This window comes from Lepidochelys olivacea (genome assembly GCF_965140295.1).
Source record: "Lepidochelys olivacea isolate rLepOli2 genome assembly, chromosome: 3".
Classification (NCBI taxonomy): Eukaryota; Metazoa; Chordata; order Testudines; family Cheloniidae; genus Lepidochelys; species Lepidochelys olivacea.
In genome coordinates this window covers 8,464,743-8,492,499 of record NC_140413.1, presented here as the reverse complement: position 1 = coordinate 8,492,499, position 27,757 = coordinate 8,464,743, and the positions used below count along the sequence as shown (strand labels likewise).

General features: G+C 43.7%; 1 protein-coding gene across 2 annotated transcripts in view; it reads left to right on the top strand.

Annotated features, from left to right (window-relative positions):
* The window catches only part of KIF13B (kinesin family member 13B), a 205,879-nt gene extending 184,400 nt beyond the window's left edge, over positions 1-21,479 (top strand). For both annotated transcript variants that reach the window (XM_084622092.1, XM_084622091.1), the window contains exons 38-40: positions 10,907-10,969; positions 14,226-15,276; positions 19,032-21,479. In XM_084622092.1, coding sequence (XP_084478218.1) covers positions 10,907-10,969; positions 14,226-15,276; positions 19,032-19,321 — 1,404 coding nt within the window. In that variant the 3' untranslated portion in view covers positions 19,322-21,479. The remainder of the gene's footprint in view (positions 1-10,906; positions 10,970-14,225; positions 15,277-19,031) is intronic.
* Positions 21,480-27,757: the final 6,278 nt, after the last annotated feature.

Genomic DNA, 27,757 nt, shown 5'->3' with positions numbered 1-27,757 from the left:
TGTTATACCCAAGTAAAGAATTTTTCAGCAGCTTTTTTGAAATGGCTGTTTGACTGTAGTGCTGTCAGACTGACAATCCTTGCAGCTGAAGTCCATCCCCATCTTCAGAGAAGGCGCAGCATGGGCAACAGCAGTGGAAACTCCCTGATTAATGCCCTGCTAGTGTGCTTTAACCATGACCTCAAGGGACAACTTCTAAATTGGAGGGTAATTCTAGGATCCCTGGCCCAATCAGTCCTTGCCCTCTCTTTTGATACAGTGAATGGGCAAACAAGTGCCTATTATGGTGGAGGTTTTTGTGATATGATCACCTGCCTACTGGGATCTGGTATTCTCAGTCCAACTCATTTCACATAGGTCTACAAACCTTGCAGAATCAAGCCCCAGATTAATAGTAAGATCTGGAGCACTCCAGCGAAGCATATAAGTATGTGTTTAACAGGTCTACTTGTGTGCTTAACTTTAACTTCAGTGGGACTAATCACATGCTTAAAACTAAGCATTTTAGGATTTAATCCAGTGACCTAGAGTTGAAAAGCTCTGTTTTTCATTACCAGTCCCCCAAGCCATCCTATCTCCTTTCAAGCAACTTTTTAAAGAAGTGACTTAATATTTCTTTTTATCACTGTAAGTCTCTTAATTAGAATTCATATGATTTTTAAATTTCTGAACTAGAGAACTATTTAACAGGACACGTATAGTAGACTTTTCTAGGTCACAATATAGTGATTGGCTACACAGTTGTGAAGTCTCCAAATGTCCTACACAATTATTTATATTTTTAACATGAATAACTCTTTTTTATAAAATCTAAAACAAATTGTGTTTAGCAACTCTTACTGGGTAGCTATTACCAAACTGGGTTCTTTGACATTCTCTTTCGGTCAAGGTTTGTCAATTCATTGTAGATCATATGCCAGAAATTATCTCTATGGGAGGCCTGAATGAATAGACCAAGGGCCATATTCTGACTCTCAAATGTATGTGCAGCCACTGTTTACTTTAGTGGGAACTCTTCTCAAGCATTTGAATACGGAATGTGGCTCTGGATGCAGAGACCTATATTTCATCCAGTGCATGTCTTCTCATAAACACAAGTTGTTATAACAAATTGCATTAATACTTATCATTTCCCCCCAACTAACTTGACTACGGTTCATAACAAATATTTGTTTTAATACCTTTACTACCCGATGAGAGTAAAAAGTATCTTACCAATCCGTTTCCTACCAACAGCAAAGTTGGTTAAGTGCCACTTTTGATAATTGCTTTTTTGCTCCATACTTTAAAAAAAAGTTGTCTGGCAAAGGTATCTTAAGAGTTTTTGTGTGTGTCATACTTTCAGGAGGAGAATGGTATTTTAGCAGTTGATGAGGAATGATAAAACTGTTGTATTTCTTTTGTTTGATATCAACAGGGCTTTTAAATTTTATGGATTTACATGCTGTAAAGACTGAAGGTTTTTGATAAAATACAGGAAAGTGTGGGGTTTTCTATTTTTTTGAAGGCCAGGTGAATAATGCTAAAAATAAAAAGAAAAGGAGTACTTGTGGCACCTTAGAGACTAACAGTTTTATTTGAGCGTAAGCTTTTGTGAGCTACAGCTCACTTCATCGGATGCATTCAGTGAAAAATACAGTGGGGAGATTTATATACACAGAGAACATGAAACAATGGGTGTTACCATACACACTGTAATGAGTGGTCAGGTAAGGTGAGCTATTACCTGCAGGAGAGCGGGGGGGTGGGGGAGAGAACACCTTTTGTAGTGATAATCAAGGTGGGCCATTTCCAGCAGTTGACAAGAACGTGTGAGGGACAGTGTGGCGGGGGGTTGGGGGGGAGGAGAGATAAATATGGGGAAATAGTTTTACTTTGTGTAATGACCCGTCCACTCCCAGTCTTTATTCAAGCCTAAGTTAATTGTATCCAGTTTGCAAATTAATTTCAATTCAGCAGTCTCTCGTTGGAGTCTGTTTTTGAAGTTTTTTGTTGAAGAATTGCCAATTTTAGGTCTGTAATCGAGTGACCAAAGAGATGAAGTGTTCTCCAACTGGTTTTTGAATGTTATAATTCTTGACATCTAATTTTTGTCCATTTATTCTTTTACGTAGAGACTGTCCAGTTTGGCCATTGTACATGGCAGAGGGGCTTTGCTGGCACATGATGGCATATATCACGTTGGTAGATGTGCAGGTGAACGAGCCTCTCATAGCGTGGCTGATGTCATTGGGCCCTATGATGGTGTCCCCTGAATAGATATGTGGACACAGTTGGCAACGGGCTTTGTTGCAAGGATAGGTTCTTGTGTTCTGTTGTGTGGTGTGTGATTGCTGGTGAGCATTTGCTTCAGGTTGGGGGGCTGTCTGTAAGCAAGGACTGGCCTGTCTCCCAAGATCTGTGAGAGTGATGGGTCATCCTTCAGGATAGGTTATAGATCCTTGATGATACGTTGGAGAGGTTTTAGTTGGTGGCTGAAGGTGATGGCTGTTATTGTCTTTGTTGGTCCTGTCCTGTAGTAGGTGACTTCTGGGTACTCTTCTGGCTCTGTCAATCTGTTTCTTCACTTCCGCAGGTGGGTATTGTAGTTGTAAGAATGCTTGATAGAGATCTTGTAGGTGTTTGTCTCTGTCTGAGGGGTTGGAGCAAATGTGGTTGTATCGTAGAGCTTGGCTGTAGACGATGGATCATGTGGTGTGGTCTGGATGAAAGCTGGAGGCATGTAGGTAGGCATAGCAGTCAGTAGGTTTCCGGTTTAGGGTGGTGTTTATGTGACCATCGCTTATTAGCACCGTAGTGTCCGGGAAGTGGATCTCTTGTGTGGACTGGTCCAGGCTGAGGTTGATGGTGGGATGGAAATTGTCGAAATCGTGGTGGAATTCCTCAAGGGCTTCTTTTCCATGGGTCCAGATGATGAAGATGTCATCAATGTAGTGCAAGTAGAGTAGGGGCGTTAGGGGACGAGAGCTGAGGAAGCGTTGTTCTAAGTCAGCCATAAAAATGTTGGCATACTGTGGGGCCATGCGGGTACCCATAGCAGTGCCACTGATTTGAAGGTATACATTGTCCCCCAAATGTGAAATAGTTATGGGTGAGGACAAAGTCACAAAGTTCAGCCACCAGGTTTGCCGTGACATTATCGGGGACGGCGTCATGTTCATGACGGCTTGTCGTCCATCTTTGTGTGGAATGTTGTTGTAGAGGGCTTCTACATCCATAGTGGCCAGGATGGTGTTTTTAGGAAGATCACCGATGGATTGTAGTTTCCTCAGGAAGTCAATGGTGTCTCGAAGATAGCTGGGAGTGCTGGTAGCGTAGGGCCTGAGGAGGGAGTCTACATAGCCAGACAATCCTGCTGTCAGGATGCCAATGCCTGAGATGATGGGGTGTCCAGGATTTCCAGGTTTATGGATCTTGGGTAGCAGATAGAATACCCCTGGTTGGGGTTCCAGGGGTGTGTCTGTGCAGATTTGTTCTTGTACTTTTTCAGGGAGTTTCTTGAGCAAATGGTGTAGTTTCTTTTGGTAGCCCTCAGTGGGATCAGAGGGTAATGGCTTGTAGAAAGTGGTGTTGGAGAGCTGCCTAGCAGCCTCTTGTTCATATTCCGACCTATTCATGATGACGACAGCACCTCCTTTGTCAGCCTTTTTGATTAAGATGTCAGAGTTGTTTCTGAGGCTGTTGATGGCATTGTGTTCTGCACGGCTAAGGTTATGGGGCAAGTGATGCTGCTTTTCCACAATTTCAGCCCGTGCACGTTGGCGGAAGCACTCTGTCAGAGGCTCAGTCAGCTGCACATCTACCAATGTGATCTATGCCATCATGTGCCAGCAATGCCCCTCTGCCATGTACATTGGCCAAACTGGACAGTCTCTACGTAAAAGAATAAATGGACACAAATCAGACGTCAAGAATTATAACATTCAAAAACCAGTCGGAGAACAGTTCAATCTCTTTGGTCACTCAATTACAGACCTAAAAGTGGCAATTCTTCAACAAAAAAACTTCAAAAACACACTCCAGCGAGAGACTGCTGAATTGGAATTAATTTGCAAACTGGATACAGTTAACTTAGGCTTGAATAAAGACTGAGAGTGGATAGGTCATTACACAAAGTAAAACTATTTCCCCATATTTATCTCTCCCCCCGCCCTCCCCCCAGTGTTCCTCAGATGTTCTTGTCAGCTGCTGAAAATGACCCACCTTGATTATCACTACAAAAGGTTCCCCACCCTCCCCCCAGCTCTCCTGCTGACAATAGCTCACCTTACCTGATCACCCTCATTACAGTGTGTATTGTAACACCCATTGTTTCATGTTCTCTGTATATATAAATCTCCCCACTGTATTTTCCACTGAATGCATCCGATGAAGTGAGCTGTAGCTCACGAAAGCTTATGCTCAATAAATTTGTTAGTCTTTAAGGTGCCACAAGTACTCCTTTTTCTTTTTGCGGATACAGACTAACACGGCTGCTATGCTAAAAATAAAAGAACTGAAAAATGTCAAAATAAGAAAACTATTTAAGATCATTTTGATCACTTCTATAGCATTTTTTTATCCATAGATCTCAAAGCACTTTCCAAACGAGGATATTGTAACATCTGTATTTTACAGATGGGGAAACTGAGGCAGAGGTTGTGACACATGGTGTCACTGCCAGAGTTGAGAATGGAGTGCCTAAGTCTAAATGACATGCTCTGTCTGTTGGAACACGCTGCCTCTCCAAGACCCTAAATCACTAACAATACTTGTGTAGACTTATAATTATAACTCTTGGTGGTAAGGACTATGCTCTAGTAAATACTTGAAAGGTTGAGCCAGGAATGACGAGGGAAAAATAATGTCATTCTCCCTAGCTGCTCCTGCTTCAGATGCCACTCATAGTAGATTGTAAGGAGTAGAGATGTTACATATGATTACTAATCTTTTGATGGGTTCCCCAGTCTTGGTTTCCCCTCAGAGAGGTTCAGATGCAAACAGTCTCCAGCAGAGGGAGGAGCAGTTGCCATTAAAGCCAGGGAGGGGCTACCTGGCCTCACACCAATCAGAACAGACCAGGCCCTGCTGCTGTAGAGGAGACCAAGCTTGTTTGGGGGTGGAGAAGGTTAGGTGCCCTGCTGGGCTCTGCCGGATTGGGTCCTCCTTGGTGAGGCTCAGACGCCTTCCTGGGATTTACTCCTTGGCCTTTTAGTTCCAGGGATCAGGTTGGTGGGTGGAGAGGTGATACTCTCCTAAATGCCACCTTATTTATGACACCAAAATTAGCCATTGCTCACCATAAAAGGTGCAGATCTTATGCATAATTTAAAGATAGTCCCTTTCCTTTTTAATGTGCTTTGATCAGAAGTGAAATATTTAACAATGACAACAATTAAATAATCATTACTTCATAGAGATGAATGGGAGTAGTTCACACTTCTTCGAGTGATGATCCCTATTGTATTCCACTGAGGGTTTACACATTGCACCATGCGTTCAAAGCTGGAGATTTTTCAAGTAGCAGTGTCCATTAGTCCGCACACGTGCCCTTGCTTTGCCTTATGGTTTCATCCAAGGTGAGAAAGGGCGGGGTGGACCAACCATGTCACCAGTTCCTTCTAATCGACGCATGGTCCTGACCCGGACCATCAATGTTCTCTTGTGTGTGACGCACCTTTTAAAGAGAGTTTAGTTGTATATAGTTTTACTAGTGCTATGCTGTTTTACTGTTTTAATAGTTATTTGGAGTAGAATTAGGACTTTGGGGGATCTGTTTCCGGGTAAACACCCAACACACACACACGGTTACTGGACTATGCCAAAGACCCTAGGCTTTAAAATCTCTGCCTCCTGCCCGTGTTCTTCTTTGGTCAGCGATAAACATCAATGCTGCTTAGGCTGCTTGGGAGAAGCTCACATTTCATCCAGGTGAAGTATCAGCCAATCCTTCCCGAGCCATACCTGAGATGGGCAGGCTCTCCGCCTCAAGAAGCATCTCATGGAAGTCGCCATAAGACCTCATTTGGACCCAGGCTGGGAACTCCCCCATACATCACCTGATAACAGCCAGGATTAACGCTGCTGGCTATGGAGACTGAGTCTGGCTCTGTCAGTGCCAACACTATGGACCCCATGTCGGGGCCTAGTCTGGAGGTAAGGAAGCAGGCATGTAAACATGGCAGTAAGTCTTCCTCCAAACCAAAGAAATGGGATGCTTCCTCCGCAAGCACCAGCCATGGGGAAGCAGCGCACTCCAAGATGCATAAATACGACAAGAATCTGCACAAACCAGCAGATCTATCAGCACCAGGTAACGAGCCCAACACACTGTCAATGTAGGCCCACCCTTAAGGTATGGGATCCGCCCACCCCAGGAAAGTCCACCACTCTGGTGCCAATTCCCACTATAGAAAGAGTACCATTAACGCCTGGGAAATCGGGAAGGGCTCCAGAGCCCCAGGAACTGCTGTGGTAGAGCCAAGATCTCCATGCCTTCTGCTACCATCCACCTCTAGGGAGGCCAGATCTCCCACCCAGGACATGCTGCAGTCAAAACACCCTTCACCATGTCCTCCAATGGTCTACATTGGGGTGGGCAAACTTTTTGGCCCGAGGGCCACATCTGGGTATGGAAATTGTATGGCGGGACATGAATGCTCAAGAAATTGGGGGCTGAGGTCAGAAATGAGGAATTCAGGGTGCAGGAAGGGGCTCCAGGCTGGGGCAAGGGGGTGGGGCTGGGTATAAGGGGTTGGGGGTGCAGGAGGGAGCTCCAGTCTGGGACCGAGGGGTTCTGAGGGTGGGAGGAGGGATCAGGGCTGGGGTTGTGGGTTGAGGCACATGAGGGGGGTCGGGGTGCAGGCTCTGGGCAGTGCTTACCTCAAGGAGCTCCTGGAAGCAGCGGCATGTTCTCCCCCCTCACCCCCCCCGGCTCCTACATAGAGGCACGGCCAGGCGGCTGTGCACGCTGCACCGTCCCTGCAGCTCCCATTGCCCTTGGTTCCAAGCCAATGGGAGCTGCAGGGGTGGCGCTTGGGGCAGGGGCAGCATGCAGAGCCCCCTGGCTGCCCCTACATGTAGGAGCAGGAGCGGGGATATGCCAGTGCTTCTGGGAGCTGAACAGAGCCATGGCATGAGCAGAGCAGGGCAAACCCCCAACCCCTCTCCCTGGCTGGAGCACCGGAGCAGGGCAAGCCCTGGACCTCACTCCCCGGCGGGTGCTCAAGGTCCAGATTAAAATGTCTGATACGTCGGATGCAGCCCCCAGGCCGTAGTTTGCCCACCCCTGGTCTACATGCTTCCACTGGCTTCAACAGTACTGCCGATGGAACCAGTGTCTGAATTTTTGTACTCGGGGGATTCGGATGAAGTGCAGGGGCTACCCATCCCTTACTGCCACTATGAGTACCCGAAGAAGTGGTCTACATTGTGGCAATATCCTCCTCTCCAACCACAGAGGAGCTGCTGATTTCCTATGCCCTGGGGCCTGACGCAGCACCCTCCGGATCTGTCATGCTGGCCTCTTTTCTGGACTCTGGCCCCAGTACCCACCCTCAGAACTCACCCGTTCCATGAGGGAGACTTCTGTCTCCCTGTCTAGAGTGCCCTCAAGAAGACACTCCAAGCCAATCACGGAGGAGGAACCACTGAGTCCGGTTCCAGCAGCACAGCTGAAGCAGGACTGTTTTTTGTCGTCTGCACCAGATGTTGCAGACACTTTCGCTTCCCTCTCACCCCAGATGACTTTCAGCAGTTCCAAGATCTCCGCGGAGGGTGGTGGGTGAACTTCACATCCCCCTGGAGGAGGTACAAGACACACAACATCAACTCCTGTGCATCCCTCACTCATCGGTACTAGGTTGCTCTGCCAGTCAACAATGCCGTCCTCCAACCAGCTCAAACAGTTTGGCATGCTCCGGCCACATGCACACCTACCCCCAAAGGGGCAGAAAAGAAATACTATGTACCAGCTAAGGGGTCTGAGTTTCTTTTTTCACTCCCCACCCCAGTTCCCTTGTGGTACAGGCTGCGACGGATCGGTCCAAACAGCAGTACCCACGCTCCACTCCAGCTGATTGGACCTTCTGGAATACAAAGTCTTCTCCTCAGCTTGCCTCCAGTTCAGGATTTTGAATTATCAAGCATTGCTTGCCAAATACAACTTCCTGAACTACAGCAAACTGGAGGACTTTGCTGAAAAACTGCCACAACAAGATCGGGTCCAGTTCCCTCCTCAAGGACCACTCTGACAACAGCATCCTCACCTTAAAGGTAAACTCCTTTCTACAAAGAGGGGAGATAGAGCAGGTTCCTCCGGATTATCAAGGAATGGGGTTCTATTCAACTTACTTCCTAATACCAAAAAGAAGGGTGGATAGAAAGCAATCCTGGATCTCCGTTGTCTCAATTGGTTCATCTTCAAATCCAAGTTTCATATGGTCACCTTAGCAGCCATCATTCTGTCATCAGAAGAAGGCATGGGGTTTACGGCTTTCGATATGCGGAACACTTGTTTTCACATAGACGTTGATCTGACCCACAGATGGTTCCTGAGGTTCACAGTAGGCCCTTAGCATTTTCAGTACAGGGTCCTGCCATTTGGACTTACCATTCACCAAACTTTTCACTGTTATGATGACCCATCTGAGGCATTATGGGATCTTTGTATTCCCATGTCTTGACAACTAGCTCGTAGCAGTGCAATCCAGAGACGAAACCCAGATCTCGACCTCTATGTTGCTCAGACTCTGATCCTCCCTTGGAGTCAGCATAAATGTCAAAGTCCCTGGACTTTAGGGGCCTCCATCAACTCAGTCACAGCACACACTTACCTACCAAGGGACAGATTCTAGACTCTGCAGGAACTCGTTGCCTGCATAGCCAACAGTCCTTCTGTCCCAGCCAGGATTTGCCTATCCCTCCTTGGCCACATGGCCTCATGCACATGCCTCATCACCTTCACCTTCGCTGCCTCCAGATGTGGCTTCAGAGGGTTTACTTACTCATGCGACATGCCATGAACCTTATGCTGACCGTTTCCCCCCGAGGTACTCATCCCTCCAGTGGTAGATGGACCCACGACAAGTCTGTGTGGGAATCCCCTTTCTCCCATCCTCCCCGGACAGAATGATCATCACTGACTCGTCCCTGGAACGGTGGAAGAGCGCACATAGGAAACCACAGGGCAGTTGAACATAGACCCCACAGGAATCCAGGATGCACATCAACATTCTGGACCTCCCAGTTCTAAGGAAGGTGTTCCAAGCATTTCTCCCTTCCAGCTGTTCTCATTATATTCTTATCATGTAGGACAATGCTATTGGGGCTTTTAGAGCACTGGATGAGGTGCGGGCCACCCAATACCCCAGGAGAACCTGCTTCAATACAGAAATAAAATCCCCTCTGACTACGAACCTCTAGTTGTCACCTACCACCCCACCCTGGAACCCATATCATCAAACTACTACAAACCACACTCAGTGGGGACCCCATCCTGAAATCTTTCCTGAGCCTCTTCTGGCCTTCAAACGACCCCCCAACCTCTCCAAGCTCATCATCAGAAGCAAGCTCCCCACGGACCAGGACACACCAAGTCAAAGCAGCACCAGACCCTGATAGAACAACAGATGCAAAACCTGCAGACTTATTTCCACTGCTACAATGACCAACACCCCCCAGAATACATGTTTCAAGATCCATGTATCCTGCACGTGGTGTACCTCATCCAGTGCACAAAATGCCCCCAATAGCAGCTATGTGGGGGAAAACAAACAATCACTACGCTCTCGAATGAACTCACAGGAAAATAAGAAAAACACCACATCACCTGTAGGTGAATGCTTTTCACAGAGTGATTTCTCTGTATCTGACCCTATGAGTCCTGTGCAACACTTTCAAAAGATGAGCTTGGGAGCTTCAATTCATTACTCTGCTGGACAGTACAAATCATGGACTGAACAGAGATACTGGATTTATGGCTTATTACAACAATCTGTAACCCATTAACAACCCCCTTCAACTGGCTCCTCCCACCCTCCTTTCCTCCCTATGACTGGAGGGATGTTAACAGGCTACTTCACCTTGAATGGACCCTTGAAATATGTGTTAACTACTTGTGCTAAACAATCTGTTCAAATCTCATATTTAGCAGTGACATTTTGTTAGTTTCCCAGACCTGAAGGAGAGCTCTGTGTAAGCTCGAAAGCTTCTCTCTCTCTCTCTCTCTCTCCACCCAACAGAAGTTGGTCCAATAAAAGATATAACCTCACCCACTTTGCACATATTTTTCAGTTTAGCATCCTGCATGTTGTAAGCTGTGGTGCCTCTTTTCAAAAGGAACTGCTGGGTATGTAGTTTCTTACGGACTGAGATAGAGCACGTAGTGTTGAAAATCTTGTAAGACTCATGTTGTAGACGGGGAGAACATTTTGGCAGGGGAGTAGGTAGGTTGAAATCTCTATTGAATTTCAGCCGTTTCTAATAGCAAATCTGTCTGCTTGTTCAGTGATGTCAGCTGAAGTAGCATAGGCAACTCCTCTGCCTTTTACTTCCTACCTTGAGATGTTCAATGGTCAGTCTGGCAGAGAAACAGCTGTTTAGTGGCCAAACCACAAAAATCTTTTTTATTTACACTTTAAAACCTTGTCCTGTGTAGTTCTCGCTGTTGCATGTGTGTGGAAATGCAGGGACGTTCTCATTACCTGGGTTAAGACAACATTCGTTTGTCCCCTCATGGTATAGTGTGGGTCTTCAGAGTCCAATTTAAAAAAAACAAAAACAAAGCTCAGTTTGTCTGTCACTAAAGACTATTTGTTATTCCAGAATTTTAAATACATATTTTAAAGGTTTCCTCTTTAATTAAACCAGTTCAGCAATATTTAATCCTTTAAGTGAATAATGCTGGGTTTTTTTTTCACCCCTGCAGCCTGTCCCACGAATTATGGTTCAGTCTGCCAGCATTGATGCCCATGCCTCAAAGTTAAAACAGGTAGGCACGCTATATGGTCCACAATATCCTACGGCTGGAAACTAATGGAAACAGCAGCAGTGCTGTATGCAAAGGCTACTGCTGGCATCGTTACTTCAAACCTCTTCCATTTTTATTGTTACTTCACTTAGATAATTAACTGTAATGTAGGTTGGAATGGTTTTTTATGTCCCGCTAAATTCTCCTCTTATATTGCTTGTTACACTTTTATATTTGAAAGCCTTGCTAATCATATAGGGTGACCAGATCGCAAGAGTGAAATATCAGGACACATTGGGCGAGCAGTGTTTTGCGGGGGAGAGACAGACACAGGTGCCCAGCCCCGACCGGAGCCAGAGGCACACTAGTCCGCCTGGCCCTGTGCTACCAGCATGCCCCTTCTTGTTGGGGGTGGGCCCATGCTGTGCCACACAGCTCCCTTGCCCAGCGCCCCCCGGATCCACTATGCCCAGAGCCCTCCTACAACCCTTCCACCACAAATGCACAGTGCTGTGCACACACACACCCTGCCCAGCACCCCACACAGAACCCCCCACTCGCTAGTTTCCCAATGCACACATTCCCCTCCCTTCCTTCCTCCCTCCCAGTGCCCTTCCCCACAGCCCCACCACCACAACTACACAATGCCCCACACAGACCCCCAGTGCCCTGACACACACAGATCTCCCCCACTGCCCAGCACCCCCCAACAGGCCCCCACTGCCTAGCACCCCAAAACACACAAACTTCCCCCACTGCCCAGTGCCCTCCACACCCTCACAGCCCAGCACCCCCCACACACCTCCCAGACACTCCCCATCATACCCTCCCAGGTGGGGAGTCCTGGCGGTGCTTACCTGGGGCGGCTCCCGTCCCCGGAAGCATCTGGCAGGTCCCTCTTTCTCCTAGGGTCCGGGAGGGGGGAGGCACAGAGGGCTCTCTGCCCACTCCCGGCACCTGCAAGCCCCGCCCCTGCAGCACACGGTGCTCCTGGTGGCGGGCGGGCACCGGGAGCTGCCCCAGGAAGCGGTGAGCAGCGGTGGCACAGCTGTGATGCCACAGCTGCGGTCCAGAGCGTCCCGATATCGGGACAAAGGGCGTCCCGACCAATGGAAGGTCAGGATGTGGGACACGTCCCCTAAATCAGGATTGTCCTGATAAAATCAGGATGTTTGGTCACCATATAATCATATGATTGCATTAGCAGGTAAGTATCTAAAGTTTAGCTGCCTGCTGCTTTGAAAGGCAAATTGCTGGGCTGGGGTGCTTTCTATAAACCGAATGTATCTCTTATTCTGAGCGTTCAGCTTGATTCTCAGTTTTACATTTCATTCTAATTCATGAAATCAACATGAAAAAGACTAGCACTAACCTGCAGAGAAAACACTCTTATGATCTCCCACAGTTCAGCAGAATTTCAACCTTATGAGTAGCAAATCAGTTTTCTCCTATTGTGCTTATATTGTCTTAATAAAATGTGTGTTAAAGCTTATATAAAAGGGAAAACCCAAGAAAAGGATAAAGCATCTACATGTACAGCACCCTTCCCCATAAAAGAACTAAAAATATATTTTAATTGACCATAACGTTTTCAGAAACTTTTCTGTAGTACATTTCACTCAGCAGTAGAAGGCTAGCCTTTGAGTCTGAAGCACCAGTAATTCAATCAAATTCTGCTTTCTCTAAATGCCACTTATGTTTCTGTTAGAACAGCCTCCTCAAGGGAGAGTGAAAGTCCCATCACTTGGGACATTTAAAACTAGATTGGGCAAAGCACTAGAAAATATCTTGAAAAGAAATAAAAAGAAAAAAGGTGGGTGAGACAACATCATAGGCCTCTAGATTATGAAAGGAATTTTTTAAAAATCTTGGCTTGCACTTTGGAAAAAAAAATTGCTCACAGAGACCTAGCTGTTATGCTCAGGCAGCATATGGCATATATCTCATCTTTTGTCAGAACCCCCTTTCCCTATGGCACACCTTGATGGATGATTGATGGATCATGCCCATCACAACATGTGGTATACCTTATCCAGTCCACTAAATGCCCCAATAGCAACTATGTGGGTGAAACTAGACAATCACTATGCTCTTGAATGAAATGGAAAATGATAAAAGGCAAAAACAACATATCACCTGTGGTGAACACTTAGGTCAGCTATAGAGTAATCTATCAGCCCTCATCCTGAAAGGAAACCTGCACAACACTTTCAAAAGAGGAGCTTCATTACTCTGCTAGATAGTACAAATCATGGACTGAACACAGACACTGTATTTATGGCTTATTAGAAAAATCTGTAATCCAGTAACCCTCTTTTTGTCCTGTGACTGCAGAGGTATTAATGGGCCACTGTACCTTGAATAGTCCCTTACAACATGTGCTAACTACTTATGCTAAACAATGTGTTTCACTTTGTATTTTGCTGCGATGCTGGGGGTACCTGTCCCAGACCTGAAGAAGAGCTTTTTTGGCTCCAGAGCTTGTCTCTCACCCACAGAAGTTGGTCTAATAAAAGATATTGCATCACCCACTTTGTCTATCTAAATCTGAAAACTCAAGGTAACTTTCCACTCCAGTGGATACTAATTTAGAACAGAAAACAAAAATAAACACCGGTGAGTTAGTAAATAGAATATGTACAAGTTTGCCTTCTTCATGCCGCACCCCTCCCCCCCCCCAAAAAAAAAAAAGATTTAAAGACATCCTAATCTTTTAGAGTACATTTGTTGGCAAAAGTTATTGATCCATCATATATCGTAAACTGTACAGCCAAGAAATACGTCACTAAAATGGGCTGTTAATCTCAGTGGTGCAGTTAATTTCATACTCTGAAAGTATGTGGCGGTGGCAGAATTGAGAGGGGAATGGCATTTGGAAACGGGGATATAAATGACAGTTTACTTAAAAATGCATGATTTATCAATCCTGAGTTAAGCCAAATAACTGTAAGAGACTTATAGATCATGGCTGTTTCATATTTCAAATCTTGACATTCAAAAGGCAAATGACCATTCCTGTGATATAAATAATCTTTCAATAAATATTGGGGAATATATTTTCTTTGCTGGACGCTATTTTTTTATTAATGGAAGAAATGCACTGATAATTCCACCAGGTTTGTAAAACTGGCTATAAATCAACAAGCACCTGGCCAGCTCTGCAAATGTGCAGGGATTTGGATAAACCTGAGGTTTAGATAGTTCCAGAAGGCCATATGTCAGCATTATCAGCCCAGATGTTTTGAATACCATAACCCCATACTTGTCATCTTTTCAGATTAACCAAGAAGCGGGGAAAGAACCATTTGAAATGGCCAGGCAATCTACAGAGGCAGAAAAGAACCAAGAAAAGATGCCCAAAGTGCCTTCACAGCAGCATACCGCAGACATTCAGGCACAGGACTCTCAAGAGGGGCCTCCAAGTCCCCTGAGTGAAGCCTCAAGTGGTTACTTTTCTCACAGTGTTTCAACAGCGACACTGTCTGAAGCACTTGCTGCAGGGAACGAAGCGATTGTTCAGACAGGTAGTCAAACGTCTACAGTGAGTGACATCTCCCCACCTACCCCAGCTGTTCAGATAACTTCTGCTACTAAAATTTCAATGCAGACAGAGTGCACTTCAGAGGGCTACCCTGCTGTTAAAAGAGATAATCTAGCTGCTTCTGACCTCAGCGCTGCCCATGTGAGACCTAAGGACAGCAGCGATGTGAATGGTAATGAGCATCTAAAGTCCAAGTCCTTTGTCTCCCCTGTGACTCAGAGCGAAGAACTAGATGTTGCCTCTATAGCCATTGATGCGAAAAGCTACGTTTCTACCTCCATCCCAAAGAAGGAGCTGCTGACAAAACAGTTAATGGCTTCAACAACTGGAGAGTCAGTGGGACAAGCTGCCAGGAAAAAGGACCACACAAAGTCCGCTGCTGCTTCAGAATCGAAAGCTTCCAAATCACAGCTTCAGCCTGACCTCTTGTCCCAGCCCAGCACTACAGCCTCTCCATTCAAAATCCAAAAAGTCAGGACATCTGAGCTCAAGTCTTTTACATGTATGCTGGGGGGAGATTCTGGGTGCCCTTCAAGCACAGAGGAAGAGAAGGAGAGAGAAAAGAACCAGGTGACTGCACAAGGGTTGAGCCATAATGGTGAGGAGACAGCTGATGAAAAACTGGAAGCGGCTTCTGATTCTGAAGATGCCAATGAAATCCCAGAATGGCTAAAAGAGGGAGAATATGTCATTGTCGGCATAAATAAGACAGGCACAATTAGATATGTTGGCCCAACTGACTTTCAAGAGGGAACATGGGTTGGTGTGGAACTTGATTTGCCTTCAGGTAAGATATGCTTTGTGGCAGGTTGCAATGTGATAAATACTAAACAGCTCTTGATATCCATTCATAACAGGCAGATTACGTACGACACCTGGGTGGACTCATGATCAGGGAAAATGTTTTAGGCTATGTAGATTAGATGTTCAAGAAAACAGTCTTACCTTGATTACTGGAACCTCCCTCAGTCTGTCCCTAACTAACATGTGTTTGCCCAGAGTGCCCCGCCAATGTAGACTGTCTCTGCTCTCACCGCATAGTCCCGCTTGGTAGGGGGCTTATTCCTTCACCCACTTACTTCCCTGGTCCTCCTCGCATGAACAGAGAGCAACAATACCCGAAGTCCAAAGGTGCAAACAATTCAATGTTTATTGGGGTGAACTTCCAGCAAGCATGATTCCAGTTTCCTTTCTTAGTATCCTTCCCAGCTCTGACACCACAGAGCCTTACGCCTGTGTCCCTGTTCCCATTCCTACCCTTAGCCAAACATGATTCCAACTTCCTTACTCCCATTCCCTGTTCCCATTTCCCCCTTTAGCAAAACATGATTCCAATTTTCTTACCCCCATTCCCTGTTCCCATCTCCCTCACCCACATGCCCACGCCCCTATTTCCTGATTGACTGCAGACTATATAGTAAAACTTGAGTTCTGCTTTGCTATACCTTAACCAATCATTTTCCTGAAATTTAACTAACTAATCCTAACATATTGTAACATGATTATGTAACCAATTATATCCCACCACCTTAATTAGTTTACACCCAGCAAAATTAATTATACAGCAGACAGGAACAATCACAGAACCAGACAGAGATTATACAGACAAACAATAGCAAAGTGGGAACTATAATGACAAGACAATACAGAAGTGAGGATTTCACATCCCAGCTATTGATAAGTGAGTTCTTGCCAGACAGGATGCTATCAAACTAAGTTTCCTTTTACATTTTCTAGGCATTTCCCTTTCTCTGGAGGTGATGGGAATACAATCCTATCCTGATAGTGCCTGACAGCCCAATAGCACCTTATTTCAATATGACTAGTTTGGAATGTGAGGATGTGACCAGTCGCTTCCCAGCTTATGGCTGCCTCTGCTGCTTAGCCAAAGGCCTTAGCCTAAGAACAGGGCCTCAGACTGTCACAGTAAGAGAAGGCCCTTACGCTGGCAGACAGTGGTTTTGATTCTTTCTTTTATACCTCTATAATTAGCCAAGTGATAAGAATACACCTAAATTCTTAAAGTACAGGCCTTTGTAGACAGGCCTGAATATCGATATCCTAACACCGCTCCTCAATAATTTATTGGTTTCTTATGTCCTGATGAATCATTAAAACTGCTAATCCTCACCTTCGCCTGCAAAGCCCAATACTAACAATCTACAAGTATATAAACTTATAAACCCCAAGGAAAGAAGAATTTTCTAGGGAGGCCCAGAGTGGGTGAAACAGGAATCATGGGATGCAAATGAGCAAAGAAAAATTTGGACTAAATAGAAGATGAGATGTACATTAAACTGGATAATCTCTCTCAAGCTGTTTAAAACTGGACCACAAAAGCACACAATTATATAAAAAGCATGGAGTAATCATGCACCGAGGACCAGGGAGTAGACTCGATCATTTAATGGGGGAAGAAGAGGGGTGTTCAATTTCCAATCTGTACAAGTGCCGGTCAGTCGGGAGTAACAATGTCTGACCTCCAGAGATGCTGCTGGTGATGCAAGCTTCTCTGTGAAGAAGAAAAGATGCTGCTCCTGCTGGAGGCCTGTTAATATTTGTAGGTCTCAAGCAGTTCTCAGTGTGTTGAGGATGTGGAACAGAGAAATGGTGGCCCCAGCGTGAGCGGTCTGAAAAAAATGAGATAAAGGTACAAGATAGGGGAATGGCAAGATAGGGGAATTCTACGCCAAGGCCCCAAACGTTTAGAATTTGCTTCCTTCTCCACTCCATAACAGTTCCATTATTAGCCTTCAAGGTGCACCTGTTTCCCTTTGCCCAAGAGGAGATGGATGTTGACTAGGGTGAGTGATGCTGATCCAGTCTATCTAGGTATTAAAAGGGGTCAATATTTATTGTCATTGGGTTAACTTGACCACCATGTTTGTTTAGTCTAATTTTTTGAAGTTTACTAAGGGCACCGCATGGGTGCTCTTTCTATAGATTGTAAACATACAAATAAACGTGCAGAATTGGTGTTACCAGTAGGCCACCTCCACCTCTGTCCTGTTTGATCTCTCCTTGCAAATTACCCACTTCCATCTTTTGCCAGTCATGGGAATTGTGGACCCTGACCATGCCTTTGTCCAGGAAGAGTGGAGTATCTAGGTTCCAGAAGTTCATCCCCCATGTGGTTACCACCTTGGTGCCTTTCTCCTATGAGAGGAGACTGGGTGACGCTACCCTCTCTCGTCTCACAAGACACACAGCAGGTCTTTCAATAAAACAATGCTTACTTAAAAAGAAGAGGATTTCAAATAAAATATTTGTCTCAACATACCTGGATTCATGCTTGGTAAAAACTAAATTAGATAAGGCATTCTCGGCTTAAGTTTTACAGAAAAGAGACACACAGCTTACATGTCCCAGAGAGCAATCTATGGTTCTGACTTCTGTCAGTAATGAGAGTCCATGTGCCCCTGTTTATAAATTTTTTTTTCCAGCTTCAATACCAAATGCTAGGGAGTTAACTTATTTCCCCTGCTCCCAATCAGTCTCTCATCTTCTTGAAGCTCTTGTACATTCACACATGGCTGGTGATTGTCTGCCTGACTGTCAGGGGAGAAGATTGTTTAGATTGCCCTATCCCCTGTATGTGGGGGAAATTTCATCTCATGTCTCCCATCTGTTGGAGTATAGTTTATTTCTAAAGTAGATTCACCTCTCTGTTATAAAATTTAATTTAAGAAATAGAAACAGAGGTTCGTATCTTGTCACAGTAAACCGTGGATTGAGCAGAATGCTATATCCTCCACTTCAAGGGATTTCAGCACCCACAGCACAGGTACCCACCAGTGGCAAAGTGGTCTGGCACTAGAGTGCTTAGGATGAGGGGAAACTGTCAAGACAAAAGGGTGAAGCATGTGCTATGTAAGGATGCTTCTGATGATCAATGATAGTTCTTGGCAAATGGAACCTATGGGTTTACAAAGATAATAGTGATTTGTCCAGGTTTCTAGAACAGAGCATTTTGGAGCTACATTGCAGTGATCTGTGTAGTGGACAGATTGAAATGGAGAGGGTGGATATGGCACCAGCAATAATAAAATGAAATAGCCTGATGTTTAGAGGTGCTAAGGTAGGGTACCTACAGCTCCCTTTGACTTCCGTCTATCCTGAAAATCAGGCCACAACACAAAGGTTTTTTTCCTCCTCCCAGATCTGTTTTATTTGTCACTGGATTATGATTGTGCTTCTGCACAGAATATTTAAACATCTGGTAAGTTTAAAGAATTCCTTTCAATAGATGGTGGAAGGTAGAAAAAGGCTAATGGGCCCATTCAGTTCCATACTGATTATCTCCAGAAAATTGACACCCGGCATTCATTTCTACCTGATTTCATGAGTTTTGTGTGTTGGCTCATAACTCGGTTTTATCGGGTGTCCCATGGACTGAAGGTCAATTTATGGAATCCTTTCTGATCACTGCTACAATGACATACAGATGACTCCAGTGATTCTTTAAAATGAGGAGTGGTCATAAGTAAATATATCCACAAGGGCAAAATTCCTTTTGTAGCATCTTTCTTTTTCTTGTTAAAGGTAAGAATGATGGCTCCATTGGGGGAAGGCAGTACTTCAAATGCAACCCAGGCTATGGGCTCCTCGTGAAACCAAACAGAGTGAAAAAAGCCACTGGAGCAGCAAGACGGCGGAGCGCTGGGCTTAGGTTGCAAGGGGGAGCTACACCCGAGAACCGGAAGAACAACAATTTCTCAGGCTCAGCTTCCAACCTGACATCACTGACAGCCCTTGCCAAAATGGAAGGATCTGCTCTCCGACCCGAGAAGATCCAGAAGAATGCGGAGAATAGGAAATCTTGGGCTAACTGAAAGAGGCGTACAGACCCCACAAGCTGATTCGAAAATCGCTTGTGAAGCTGTTGCCAAAGTGGATGTGCTTGCAACATTAAACCAACCTGGTAAACTTAGCTCTGGCAAACACTAAAGGAGGGGTTTTTCCTCTACTTTTGTTGCTGATATGTTAAATCTTTGCCTTGTCATGGTGATGGATCGGTGTGTTTAGGCTCCTGACACAAATTGGGACACTTCATTATGTGGCTTATTTCAAATAGTGAAGGTTGTGGGTGGGGGTTTAATGGTGCTGCTTTTAAGTCATTCACAGAATGAACGGCCAGATCAGTTGTTCAAAGTATTTTATGAGTTTCCAGCAGCTGCGAAAAATTAACTGGACCGATTTTCCCAACCCACAACATCTATACTTCCTTAAACATGGTTGGCCATTCTGTAAACATCAAAATGCAGCATGCAAGGCTCCATCCTTGCATGAGCTGTGTCTGTATCAGGCAATAATGAGAAATGGATACAGTTATAAAGAAGAAAGAAGTTGTTATATTTAGAAGGAAACAGAACAAAAATAATCAACTTGGTTACATGACCTGGAATGAGTGCCTATCTTGAATAATGTTTGTGTCTTTCTACTCTTATTGAAATCAATGGGATTCCACCCAATCAGTGGCTTTTGATCACTGTTTTTTAAAGGCATATTCAAATTTAGTTAACCCACTAAATAGATTATAGTTATTATTTTAACAGGACACAGAATCTGTTCACCTTCCTTTCCTCCCTGGACACACTGTGGAATATTGCTCTCCTTGTTTCTTTAGTTTGTCTTCAGGATTTTTGCAAAGATATCAGCGGTCTCTAAAGTGCTACAGAATTTATAACAGCTTTTTCCAGTTCTGTCTGTACTGCCTGTTGGTGACGTACTCACAAAGAGAGATGTGGCATCATGCACAACCTTCACTGGCATTTGCATTTTACCAGATTTCATAAAGTGAAGGCTTGTTGTTCCCACACTGAAATGATCCAGTTGTATTTATTTTTATTTATTGTGTTAAGAAATATTAAATACTTGCGCTTCACAATCGCCCACTGCCTGCCATTGCACATAGGCGCTCTATTTAGCGTCATACTGAATAGCCTCCCCTTTGGAAAGGCTCCTGCCTAGCCAGCAAAACCCTCTTGAGATTGCTCCCAAAATCACTTTATTGGAAGGATTGCACATTCTTCCTCAAAACTAACATTTTTCTGGAGGGTGGAAGAACTGGCCTGGCTTTTGTTGTTTTTAAATTTGATTTTATCTTTGGTGACCTTCGCTAGTTTTTAATTTCCTGTGGCATATGTAGATATTTTCTAACAAATTACGTAAAGAAAAAAATAAGACTTAATTGTACCGTATATACAGAGCTTCTTATACCTTGGTTAGTAAACATTGGGGGACCAGAAATGTTGAGCAGTAGATGTTTATAATCTATGTGAGGAACATTCAGGATGCTAAATTAATGGTCAAAACTTAATATGTATCCATCCTCTGCCCATGCTGCACAGGTGTGTCTAAGTGCCTTAGCCATCTGGTTCAGGTATCCAAGGGAAAGATACATTGTCATCAAAGTAAACTTTAAAGGAGGTAGGGATGCTTAGTGAAGGAGATAATTATGCTGATTGACTGTAATTAATATCAATTTATGCAGAAGGAGTAAAAGTTAAAATAGAAACTAATCAGTAGTTGGAATAAAATTTGGAATGGGACAGAATACAGCATTCTAAATACTGCCAAGCATTAGTACATTCCTATCAGCATTGTATAGTTCTGCTCTTTTCTAAGTTTTTGTAAAGTAATTTAAATGTACAGGCAGGTTTGTAAGATTTTCGTAAATGTACAACTTTTCTCTTCCCCTGCACAAAGCTGCAACACGGGTTGTCAGAGAGGGGTTGGCCACCCACTATACTAGTCTTGGAAGGCTTTTTATATTTCTCTCCTTTCAAGCCTCAAAACATGGGGAAATTAGCAACAAAGACTGGAGAAGCTAAATCCTGAATTTAATTTTAGGAATAATTCTTTTTCATAAACATGCTACCTGCAACAACAGAATTTATTTTATTAAGCAGTTTTATAATACTCTGCAATGAGATACTACACACTAACCAATAAAAACAATGAGGAGTACTTAATTTATTTGGGCATAAGCTTTCGTGGACTAAAACCCACTTCATCAGATGCATGGAGTGGAAAATACAGTAGGCAGGTATATATACACAGTACAGGAAAAGATGGGAGTTGCCTTACCAAGTGGGGGGTCAGTGCTAATGAGATAATTCAATTAAAGTGGAAGTGGGCTCTTCTCAACAGTAGAATACCAAGGGAGGAAAAATCACTTTTGTAGTGGTAATGAGGCCAATGTAATCAGGGTGGCCCATTTCAGACAGTTGACAAGAAGTTGTGAGTAACAGTAGGGGGAAATTAGTTTTTGTAATTACCCATCCACTTCCAGTCTTTATTCTGTCCTAATTTGATGGTGTCCAGTTTGCACTTCGGTGATATATGCCATCATGTGCCAGCAATGCCCCTCTGCCACGTACATTGGCCAGACCAGACAGTCTCTACGCAAAAGAATAAATGGACACAAATCAGACGTCAAGAATTATAACATTCAAAAACCAGTCGGAGAACACTTCAATCTCCCTGGACACTCAATAACAGACTTAAAAGTGGCAATTCTTCAACAAAAAAACTTCAAAAACAGACTCCCATGAGAAACTGCAGAACTGGAATTAATTTGCAAACTGGACATGATCAAATTAGGCCTGAATAAAGACTGGGAGTGGATGGGTCACTACAAAAACTAATTTCCCCATACTGTTACTCACACCTTCTTGTCAACTGTTTGAAATGGGCCACCCTGATTACTTTGGTCTCATTACCACTACAAAAGTGATTTTTCCTTCCTGGGTATTCTACTGTCGAGAAGAGCCCACTTCCACTTTAATTGCATTGTCTCATTAGTACTGACCCCCCAACTTGGTAAAGCAACTCCCATCTTTTCCTGTACTGTGTATATATACCTGCCTACTGTATTTTCCACTCCATGCATCTGATAAAGTGGGTTTTAGCCCACAAAAGCTTATGCCCAAATAAATTTGTTAGTCTCTAAGGTGCCACAAGTACTCCTCGTTGTTTTTGCTGATACAGACTAACACGGCTACCACTCTGAAACCTACACTAACTAATGTAACTTCTCATAATACTGCCTGGCATTATAAAACTTCTCTACAATCATTTTTTCCAAATGAGCTTCACTTTTATTCTTCCAATATGGGTACAGATGGCTGGCTAATGTGAAGCATCCTCTTGACTTCGCTTTTATTAATCTCACCATTTCATTTATTGAATTTGGGAAAATCCTAACTTGTCCTTTTTATTGGTCCCTTATTTGGAGCATACAGTGTTGTGAATGATAGAGCCATGTTTTCTGTTAATCCCTATGCCCCCCCTTTTCTCTTGCACCATCATATATTACCTGCAGGGTCTGTCTTCGTGAAAAGTGTATATGTTAAATGATTGATCTTTGTAGATTTGATCCAGTGCTTTCACTAGTATTTGGGGACCAAGCAAAGGGGAGCTGGATTAATATTTCATTATTTATTTTACCTAGTATGCATTCCTTTTTGGCCATGTTCACATTGTGATTTTGTAAACACTTCAGCCGATGAGTAAAGGATCAGGGTCTAGGGTGGAAACTCTGCCACCCACTAGAGCTTTGGCCTGGTTACCTAACCTGTATAAACAGGATATTTTTTCCTAATCATGTTATGAAACCATGCTACAAAATGTCAGTAGGGTTATACAATAGCATAATTTGGCTAACAAGAAAGAAATCATGCTAGCACAGTGTGCTTTAAACATAGCTGTTGCTAGCATATATTCAGCCTACTTTGGACAAGGCCTTACACCAGTTTTAGGAATGCACGGAGAGCTCTCCTCAGTAATTCATCTTGAATAAGGAAGCTGTGTTTTAGTGATGGACCATCTCAGACTTCAGTAGATGGTTAGTATGAAATCCTGGCTCCATTGAAGTCAATAGTAAAACATCCTTTGACTTCAATGGAACTAGGATTTCACCCGTAGATTTTTTTTGTATATAGATCTAGATAAATATAGATCTATCTTCACCATACTGATGTTTGAATTTTTCAATTCCACCCCCAAAAATCTAATCCATCTGAGCTTTTTCCTACCCAGATCATTTCCATCTTACAACTGCGGTTATAAGCTCTTTTTAAAAAAAAAAATCAAGGAGAGGCTCTTACCAGAAGCTCTCAAACTCCATTATCCTCCTCCTGTTGACATTCCTCAAGCAGACTGTTTGTGCTAATGTTAGTTCCTAAATCTTATTATAGTGAATACAGTTTTTTACTCAGAGTTTGAGGTCAGTGCTCTGTCCACCCTCCCGTTGGCCAAGCATACCCTAAAAAAATCATGAAGGCAATAAAAAAACCTTATTAAATTGTGCTGGAACAGTTTGTAGTTAAGGCTGGTTGCATTAATAACTTTATACACATTTTTGGAAGACTTTCATGCACTTTACACAGGAAAAAAGGAAAGGCTCCTGCATTAAACATCTGTAGCAAATATTTGCTGTCATGTATCTGCTACATTTTTAAGTTTTCTTTTTAAATCCAATAGGTCTGCTTTGAATGATTTGGGGTTTCTATAAATTGTAAAGCATATATAAGATTTCAAAGAGAATAGAAAGTGTAATGGTCTAAATGTGTGGTAACCACTAGATAGATCCTTTTATTGCACATGGTACAATGTTTTATGCAGTTGAAATGTGTTGTTTTTGTCCCACGTCAGGCGTAAGAATCCTTGTGTTTTTTTAAAACAAAGCCAAGACTTTCTACTGTGTTATTTAGAAGATATCAGACCTCAGCTGTCCCACAGTGTCTTGACCTTTTCCTTGTTGAAATATCACCTTTGGATTCTTGAGCGTGTTGATTCACACTGATTGTAATGCATGTTCTGTTCATGGAAAAGTGAATGGAGATAAGTTTGTGTTCAGTAGTGTAGCCACAGAGTCCTTAAGAGCAGGTAGAATTTGTCAGTGACTCAGAACTGGGTTGTATCCCATTCTATACCTGCTGCTCATCAGGAAACAAATGCACTCAGTCGCTGACTTCAAAATGTTCAACACCTTTTTCTTTTGTTATGTATGAATCAAGAATCCAGCTTGGGTTATTACATATCAGACAGGCAAATTTATATGACATGAAAACTTTTTGTGTGATGGTCTCAGTGGGGGCTGAGAAAAGCTTCCATGAGGTCTTGTGTTGCCATTACACTGTTAGTTCTTTGCACAAAACTATGTATTTAAACAGTGCCTTATCCTTGGGTCAGTCTTTACCGAATTCAGTGGGGGGGGCTAGGCTTATACTAGCCGGAAGCATTTGTGTGTAGCTTTTCAGTAATTTAAAATGACAGTTTAAAGTAAATGTGTAGGTTATTCACACTATAGGATGCAAACTGCTTGATCAGCTGTGATTGCAAACAACAAGTGTCTTGCTCCAGTCTGCTTTTTCCTTATTCATCTTTTTGTTCTCTAAACTTCCTCTCCCACTACATGCATTTGGTTCTGCTGTCCACCTTGCTCGAACCCACACACCCCACCAAAGAAAACCTCAGATATCATTGACTGACTGAATACAAGCTGATTGGAGCCAGTGACACACATAAAACTTCCTTCTGTGCTTTGGGGGTGGCTCTGAAACTAGCAGCTCCCCACTCCTAATTTCTCACTTGTAGAGTCCCTGAGTCTGATTCTAGCAGCTGCTACCTGTTCAGACCACAAAATCATTGAGAGGTTCTGATTTGAGTCTAGTGCTGGATCATCCAACACTGCGTGCCAGTTGGGTCTCTCACATCACAGCCATGCACCAACTTCCACTGGTGCATAGCTGAGACCTCCTCTCTACGGCCATGTCTAGGAACACTGCCTGAATAAGTATACTGGTCTGCTGTCTCGGCAAAGTGCTCCTAGCATGGACACAGTTTATACGGGCAAAACTACACTTCTGCCCCTCCCTGAGCAGAACAAGCTCTAGTAGCATGAGCACAGAATGGGCATCTACACTAAGGGCTTTTGCCAGCACCGCTATGTTGATCAAGGGTCACACCTCTGAGCAACATAACTAGACTTCTGCAGGTATAGCCAAGTCTATTGTAGCCATCACCTAAGAGTACTCCCTGCACCCATTATGTTAAACAGATGAAGAAAATATACTGGGGTAAATTGGATTATTGAGACAGGCAAGGGGGAGAGGAAGTTGAAGCACCTGAGGGAAGTGAAAAGAGATTGGGATGTTGGAGGAGGTGTGGGAAGTGTAAGCAATTCACTTCCTTTCCTCCTTCCCCACAAGTGCCAAGCTGCTCTTTCAGTCTCTAGGTCTTGTGACTAAAGTTGCTCTCAACTCCCATCCTATTCTGGTTGAAGACTCCATTGGTACCTGTTTAAATATTCCAAATCTAGCTCTTATAATGGAGTGGATGAAAGTGGCTGTTGGGCCGCAAACTGCTGAAAGGGCAGGGTTGTAGAGAGCTCCCCATGAGTAGGGGAAACCTAGAAAAAATACTATAAATATCCAAATAGTAGGGAAAGTTCATTTTACAGCCATTTCCCTACTATTTTCTTTGATTGGGAGCTTTTTTTTTCTTAATAGAATACATTGTATGACACCCCTTCCCGCTGCTGACTTTTAAGGCATTAATACATGCATCTTACTCTCAGCAATAATGGTTAAGTTATGAATTAGTGGGCTACTGCTACAATTCCAGGGTGTCTGAAGACCTTCTGTCTTCAGTACGGTTTCAGTCCTGTCCTTCCAACACACCCAAGGCATGTGCCGGTAGCTGACTAATGCAAACCATGGTGTGGCTTGTTACAGTCAAAGTACCTTTTGCTTTGTTATCAACACTAACATTTGAAATGTCTTGGGAGAGCCTTTTGTAATTTGTCTTTCTGTTGATTTTTGTAAATGCAGTGTATCTGTATATAAAGAGTGGCTATTTAGACTGTGGATTAAGTGTTGATCGATATACTTTAAATGAGCTAAAATCCAAAGATACTTTGTAATGAACTGTAAAGTTTTTAATTTTGTTGTACAATACTAAATGACTGTAATAGTGTATCATACATGCAATGCGACCTACAGTATCTAAATAAACACCTTCTCTAGAGCTGAGAAGTCCTCTGCTATTTTTTTTTTTTGGAAGTACCATCAAAGAGTTTGAAAGCCACAAAGCTAGAATTTATTTAGCTTGTTTAGATTTATACACATCAATTAAAAGGGAGAACCCCTATTCCTTCCTCTAGGTGCATCTTTGTACTTCTTATGGCTACATATTTTAGAATTGTCAAGATATCCGCTATTTTCAGACCACTTTATAATTGTTATACCTTACAAAACCACATGTGCGTATAAGGTCCATTTTACAGATGGGAAAACTGAGACACCGAAGGCCCGATTCTGCAAAGCAGATGTTTTAAGTGCTTTCCTGAATTGGGCCATTAAGTGACCTGTGTAAGTTAACAGAGCAAGTGAATGAACGAAGATGAGACGCGCTGTCAAAATGTCAGACAATGCCAGCTTCCATCACCACATGTTAAATTTTCAAACAACCACCTTTGTGCTTGGGAGAACTCCCAGTAAACATCCAAATAGCTACCTCATTGTCCTCCTTCAAGTCCCTCCTTAAAACTCTCCTTTGCCAGGATGCCTGCAAAAAAATTGACAGACGTTAAGCTGCTGGTGTGCTGATAGATCACTGCCTATCATGCTGACCAGTAATGTTTCCTTGTACTCCCGTCTGTCTGTCTCCATCTATTGTCTTATACTTAGATTGTGAACTCTTTGGAGCAGGAACTGTCTTTGTTCTGTGTCCTGGTTCATGAGTAGGGCTCTTAAGTGCTCTAGCAATTCAAATAATGGAATGCAGAAATTCTCACTCCAAGTTCCCCTGCTTTAACCTCTAGACATGGGACTGAATCCACAAAGAGATTTAGGCACCTAACTGCCACTTTAGATGTTTAAATGCAACATTTAGGCACTTCTGAGATCCTCAAAAACCCCACTCAGCCACTGCCTAACCTGGTAGGCAACTAAAATCCCAAGCCACCGCGTGTGGATGGGCATGTGCAAAAGTGCCTACGTCTTGATGTTGCTAATCCTGCTAGCCATGGCAGGATTCTCGAACTAGGCATCTCTTGCCTATCCCACCTATGGGCCGCAACGGGAGCAGGCCATGTACAAAAGACAGCTGGGGGCAATCAGATCAGAATTATTTGGGGGCTGGGGGAAGAGATCAGACTATCCCATGGCTGAGGGGTTAGGGCACTCACTTGGGAGGTGGGAGACCTGGGTTCAAGACTCTGCTCCGTATCAGGCAGAGGGGGGATTTGAAAACAGGTCTCC